This window comes from Thamnophis sirtalis, unplaced genomic scaffold (genome assembly GCF_051295495.1).
Source record: "Thamnophis sirtalis isolate CommonGarterSnake01/CBP01778 unplaced genomic scaffold, rThaSir2_p1.2 scaffold_7, whole genome shotgun sequence".
In the NCBI taxonomy this organism is placed as follows: domain Eukaryota; kingdom Metazoa; phylum Chordata; class Lepidosauria; order Squamata; family Natricidae; genus Thamnophis; species Thamnophis sirtalis.
Genome location: NW_028261387.1, coordinates 7,310,710 through 7,317,749, shown reverse-complemented (window position 1 = coordinate 7,317,749; position 7,040 = coordinate 7,310,710). Strand labels below are relative to the sequence as shown.

General features: G+C 41.2%; 1 protein-coding gene across 1 annotated transcript in view; it reads left to right on the top strand.

Moving 5' to 3' along the window:
• The first annotated feature begins 905 nt into the window (after positions 1-905).
• ABCA4 (ATP binding cassette subfamily A member 4) overlaps positions 906-7,040 on the top strand; it is a 153,924-nt gene continuing 147,789 nt past the window's right edge. The window contains exons 1-3 of the mRNA XM_087719273.1: positions 906-1,048; positions 4,091-4,184; positions 6,781-6,922. Coding sequence (XP_087575399.1) covers positions 983-1,048; positions 4,091-4,184; positions 6,781-6,922 — 302 coding nt within the window. The 5' untranslated portion in view covers positions 906-982. The remainder of the gene's footprint in view (positions 1,049-4,090; positions 4,185-6,780; positions 6,923-7,040) is intronic.

The following is a 7,040-nucleotide window of genomic DNA, read 5'->3' as shown; positions in this document are numbered from 1 at the left end:
AATATATGCATATTTGAACTTCTGGGTTTTGTTTTGGTTTTTGCTGATCTGTAAGTGGCCTTCCTGGTGGATAATGAAAACCATCTGTAACATAAAAGACGGTTAACCTACTAACCACTTGATTATTCGGCAATCTTCTGGTCCCAAACTGATGTTGAAGGTGATAGCAATAGCACTTAGACTTATGTACCACTTCACAGTGCTTTCCAGCCCTCTCTAAGTGGTTTACAGAATCAGCATATTGCCCCCAACAATCTAGGTCCTCCTTTTTACTGACCTCGGAAGGATGGAAGGCTGAGTCAATCTTGAGCCTGCTGAGGTTTGAACTGCCAAATTGCAGGCAGTCGGCAGTCAGCAGAAGTAGCCTGCAGTACTGCACTCTAACCACTGCACCACTGTGGCTCATCTGATCCATCTGAAGGGCAGATGGGTCATCTGGCAGATGGAAAAAAAATCCTACCCCCTATTAGCATAAATTCATGGGGCAGAAACAAAGATCAAGACTGACTAACTTCTGAAACCCTGCAGTTTTATGACTGGGTCTAGATACAGATATACAACTGTATACAATGAGGAGCCGAGGTGGCGCAGTGGTTAGGGTGCAGTACTGCAAGCCACTTCAGCTGACTGTTATCTGCAGTTCAGCGGTTCAAATCTCACCGGCTCAAGGTTGACTCAGCCTTCCATCCTTCCGAGGTGGGTGAAATGAGGGCCCAGACTGTGGGGGCGATATGCTGACTCTGTAAACCGCTTAGAGAGGGCTGAAAGCTCTATGAAGTGGTATATAAGTCTAATAAATAAATAAACTTATATAAAAATTTGAGTTCAGCAGCTTCATACCCACATAGGACTATCTGCTAATCAATTCATTTATTTGTAGGATTCAGAGGCTTATGTGAGAAGATAATAGCAACATATTTGTGGCCTCCAGACTTCAAATGATTTTTGGTCTTCAAATTTGCGATGCGGTCACTGCTTCAGAATGAGTTTCTTCAGAAAGGTTAGACTTCTTCTATGGAAAAACTGGATACTGCGAAAACGGCAAAAAGTAAGCACTTAATGCATATCTACAAAAAAAATAAAACAAATATGTATGCTTCAAATTCTTTTAGAGAAACAGAATTAGATTCAAACATCCTTTATACAGGTAGTCCTCAACCAGGGGTGGGTTCCTGCCAGTTGTAACCTCTTCTATAGAAGAGGTTCCACAAATCTACAGTGCTGTTTAGAACCGGTTCCAGCTCCCTCCCTCTGCCTGTCCGGACATCATCAAGATGAAGAGCGAGAGGAGGAATTCTGGGAGTTGAAGTCCACAAGTCTTAAAGCTGTCAAGTTTGAACAACCATGGGTTTTTGTTTTTTTCTAAAGGGTTAGGGGTGCAAGGGTCTTGTAACTTGACAGCTTTAAGACTTGCGTGCTTCAAATGCCAGAGTTTCTGAGCCAACATTTTGGTTGCTAAGCAAGAGCGTTGTTAAGTGAGTTTCACCACATTTTACAAGTTGGCCACATCCACCCAGTCACATGGCTGGCAAGCCACTTCCACCCGGTCACATGGCTGGCAAGCCACTCCCACCCAGTCACATGACCAGCAAGCCACTCCCATACGGTCACATGGCCAGCAAGCCACTCCCACAAATCAGGCCACACCTACAGAAGAGGTTCTCCGCCTTCTGCCAATTACCTCCCTGCGTCCCATCAGATCGCATAGAGTTGGCCTCCTCCGTATTCCATCCGCCAGTCAGTGCCGACTGGCGACTACTCGGAGGAGAGCCTTCTCTGTTGCGGCTCCGACACTATGGAACAATCTCCCCGTGGAGATTCGTACCCTCACCACCGTCCAGGCCTTCCGCACAGCCCTCAAGAACTGGCTAACCCGTCAGGCCTGGGGATAATCTTATTTCGCCCCTCCCGAATGCTGAGTGAATGTTGAGTTTTATTGTCTAATTTACTTTGTGCACATTTCTTTTTTCGTATTGTCCTACACTCCCCTTCCTTTTTGATTGTAAGCCGCCCTGAGTCCCCTCAGGGAAAAGGGCGGCCTATAAATAAATAAAACGAAATTAAAACGAAACGAAGTTCTAAAAAAAATTGAAACTCATCACTGTCCTCGATTTACAACAGTTCACTTAGAGACCTTTCGAAGTTACAATGGCCCTGAAACAAAAGTGACATGAGCATTTTTCACACTTATGACGGTTGCAGCATCCCCATGGTCACATGATTTACATTCGGATGCTTGACCACTGACTCACATTTACGTCCTCACCTTCTGCAACTTTCTGACAAGCAAAGTCAACGGGGAAACCAGATTCACTCAACAATCGTGCTACTAACTTAACAACTGCAGCGATTCACTTAATAAACGTGGCAAGAAAAGTTGTGAGGCAAAAATTAACTTCACAAATTTCTCACTTAGCAACATACATTTCATGCTCAATGGTGGGTCGTAAGCTGAGGACTCCCTGTGTTCCATGTGTTTGAAAGGTAAAAATGAGATGTGCTTTCGTGATTAATCTGTTCTGATCAAATATTTTAATTTGAAGTTTGGAATAGTTCAGATGTACTAAATTAATTTGTTACAGAAGGCTTCCCCAGAAAGAAGACTCAATGCTTCAGTGTAGAAAATTCTAGAGAGATTCATTTCCTCTTGACGCCCCGTTATACACTGACTCAAACAGGACACAGGGCTGGGAGATAAAAATAGCCAGTGGACTTTTCCTACAGGAAGCAACTGTCCAAAGGTTTACATCTTTTCATCTGCCGTGGTTCTTCAAATAACAGGAGTTTGTTATGCAATTGTCTCTAGACCAAAGCATACCAGACCATTTGAAGGTTATAGATTAAACCTTAGGATTTGAGTGAATTAAACTTATCATGAAATTGACAAAGTCTTTGGCTATTTGGCTATTTGCAATCTACTGTACATTTCATACTTTGGAGAAGTGCATTACAGTGGTTTATTGTACTGGGGGGAAGGGAAAAGAAAAGTGGCTTGGGAGAAGGGAAATAATTCATATGTTTTGGAATAAATGAATAAATGACAAATTATTACACAATTGTATCACAGCGGCCAGTTGTTTCGCCGGATTTGGCATTGGTTACTAGTCGGGCCCCACCCATGGGGGGGGGACTAGTTAATTATTATTAGTAATATTATTATTAATAATATTATTAATTAATAATTATTATTAATTATAAATATTTGGTTAACCGGAGAGGCAGTTTCTGTAAGCAGGTCAATAAAGATTAGGCTAGAAACAACACCAGAATGTTTCCTTCCTGCCTTCCTTACAGGATTAGCCCTGTGAAGTGGGAAATTATAAATATTATTATTATTAATATTATTATTAATATTATTATTAATATTATTATTAATATTATTATTAATATTATCATTAATATTATCATTAATATTATTACTATTTATTATTAATATTATTATTAATATTATTAATATTATTATTAATATTATTAATATTTATTATTATTGTTGTTGTTGCTGCTGCAATTTTTTTATTTTTAAACATAAAAAAACAACATAAAAAATCTCATCCATTACATACAGCATGTCATTTGGTTACAAGTGTAAAAAAATTTGAAACCCACCACTGATACACTGGTAGAATCAAGTTAGGCATTTTCTGGATTTTTGACATGCCACGCCCAAGAGGTTCACCATCACTGTCCTACATGTACTTATTTGGGAATATGTAGGAAATTTTAGCATTGAAAACATGAAAGCTTAAATCACTGCTATTGTAAAAATGGTCCAAAATAAAACACCACACAAGACATTTAAAAAAACCAAGCAATATTTGATTTTAAGGCTATGGGAACATGGAGAACAAAAAGATGGACATGCCCCCCTTTTCTTGGATGATCTAAACCAGTGTTTCTCAACCTTGGCAACTTGAAGATGTCCGGACTTCAACTCCCAGAATTCCCCAGGGAATTCTGGGAGTTGAAGTCCGGACATCTTCAAGTTGCCAAGGTTGAGAAACACTGATCTAAACCTAAGTCAGACGGAATGAATGCCATTTCTCAATGGAATTGATGCATCTAATTGTTGTCGTTTTATTTTCCTTTCCAGCTTCGTCTGCTGGTTGAACTTCTATGGCCGGTTTCTTTATTTCTTGTCTTGGTATGGCTGAGGAAAGTTACTCCGATCTACCAGAAACATGAATGTAAGAGTGTTATTTATATTCTTTTTTTTTTAAAGGAAGGATAGGCTCCTTCTTGGTGGAATTTAAATCAAATCAAAAGTAACCGGGTATCCAGAGGATTTAGGTTTCTACTGGCTGAACAGAATCTGGTGGTGTCAGTTAAGAAGGAAGCCGGAGATCAATGCCTCTGCTATTCTCAATCTCAAATTTAAATTTGAGGGGGAAGGGAAATCAAGGGTTGACTAGCCTTCGACTCTCCAGATGGAAAAAGAATAGGAGATTACATCATCCAGAAAGCATTTCCCTGCTTGATTTGTTGCAGCTTGGGGGATCCATGAAGATGCGAACATAAGGATACTCCCAATTTAGGTCATACTTTACTTCCAGTCTTAACCTGGCCATGCCATCATTCACTCCTCACTTCTTCCCAAGTCCATTTGAAGCTTATCTTAACTTCCGTTTTCCTCACAATGCAGAGAAAAAGATAGAGAAAAGTAGAAGTTTCAATCTGTGCTCTTTCTTCAGCAGATAAACAGAGGGGTGCAAAAACTATCTTGCTCCAGAAATGCCCCTCTTCCAGCTGCTCTAGGTTACGGAAACCCCAGGAATGGTTCCACCACAAAACCGCGCTCGACTAAACCACGCCCGACTAAACCGCGTTGCTGATGTCATCAACAGGGCGACAACAGCGCGGAGACAGAAGCACACTGTAAACCCTAAACCTAAAATTAACCCCTAAACCTAACCCCCCTAAACCTAATCCTAAACCTAACCCTAAACCTAACCCTAACCCTAAACCTAATCCTAAACCTAACCCTAAACCTAACCCTTAACCAAACCTTAAACCTAATCCTAACCCTTAACCTAACCCTAAACCTAATCCTAACCCTTAACCTAACCCTAAACCTAAACTTAACCCTTAACCGAACCCCTAACCCTAAACCTAACCCTTAACCTAACCTTAAACCTAATCCTAACCCTAAAGCTAACCCTAAACCTAACCCTTACCTTAAGTTGAATCGGCTTGCTTTCAAAGCGCTATTTAAAGCGCCCTTCTTTCTCCGCGCTGGCTGTTGTCGCCCTGTTGATGACATCAGCGACGCAGTTTAATCGGGCGTGGTTTAGTCGAGCGCGGTTTTGACGGGTCACGCCAGGAATCATCCCACCCACAGCCAGTCCCCTAATACATGTATAGGCTTGCCCTTGTGTTTCCGATACACACTGAAGAAAAAAAAATCTTTTAGCTGAAAAAGCAGCAGCTACAAAGGAATGGCTGGAAAGACATTAGACAACTATTACTCGGTTGCAGTTCAACACCCCGCCTTCCTCGCAGCCTTGTGATGGTGATAAAATGATTAAAACAAAATAATTGAGATCCAATGTAAGGGACATGTGGGTTCTAGTCCACCCTCGAGGGATACCTTTGGGGCAGTTACTATCTCTCGGTCCAATCTAATTCACCTATTTATTGTTATGAGGAAAAATTGGAGGAAGCACCACGTGCATCCTTTTGGGCTCTGCATGTAAATCCAATAAAAATAAATAACGATGATAGGATACTGTTCTGACCGGTTCCAGTTCCCTCCCGCCACCCGTCCACCCATCATCAAGATGAAGAGCGAGAGGAGGAATTCTGGGAGTTGAAGTCCACAAGTCTTAAAGCTGTCAAGTTTGAACACCCCTGGAGGGGTTTTTTCTAAAGGGTTAGGGGTGCAAGGGTCTTGTAACTTGACAGCTTTAAGACTTGCGTGCTTCAAATGCCAGAGTTTCTGAGCCAACATTTTGGTTGCTAAGCAAGAGTGTTGTTAAGTGAGTTTCACCACATTTTACAAATTGGCCACACCCACGCAGTCACATGGCTGGTAAGCCATTCCCACCTGGTCACATGGCTGACAGGCCACTCCCACAAAGCAGGCCACACCTACAGAAGAGGTTCTAAAAAAATTTGAAACCCACCACTGATACACTGGTAGAATCAAGTTAGGCATTTTCTGAATTTTTGACATGCCACGCCCAAGAGGTTCACCATCACTGTCCTACACGTACTTATTTGGGAATATGTAGGAAATTTCAGCATTGAAAACATGAAAGCTTAAATCACTGCTATTGTAAAAATGGTCCAAAATAACAGTAGCAATAGTAGCAATAGTTAGACTTATATACCGCTTCATAGGGCTTTCAGCCCTCTCTAAGCGGTTTACAGAGTCAGCATATTGCCCCCACAGTCTGGGTCCTCATTTTACCCACCTCGGAAGGATGGAAGGCTGAGTCAACCCTGAGCCGGTGAGATTTGAACAGCTGAACTGCAGAACTGCAGTCAGCTGAAGTAGCCTGCAGTGCTGCACTCTAACCACTGCGCCACCTCGGCTCTCAATGGCAGCAATGTTGCACACTAGTTAACAGACTTAACTTCTGCATTCACCTTCTTCGTAGCTGAAATTTTAAGCCATGGATATCTAAGTCGAATTTAAGTTTCAGTTTCAGTCAAATTGAATGTGTTTATATCTTATTCCCCCCCAAAGCAAAAATTGTTTGTATAAGTAAAATATTTTCACTGCAAGTGGATTTGATTATCAATGCTAATGTTTCATGCCATGTGTTTGTTTCTTATGTGAAGGTCACTTTCCAAATAAAGCAATGCCTTCTGCAGGAACTCTGCCATGGTTACAGGGCATCTTTTGTAACATGAACAATCCATGTTTCAAAAGCCCCACCCGTGGAGAATCTCCAGGTGTCGTCTCCAACTATAATAATTCCATGTAAGTAACTAAAAGATCTCCTTGTCTTTTAGGTAGGAAGAGAAAAGATTCACATGTGGCAGACTTTGATATTTTAAATATAATGTACCCTATAATCAGTGGTAAGATTCAGACCATT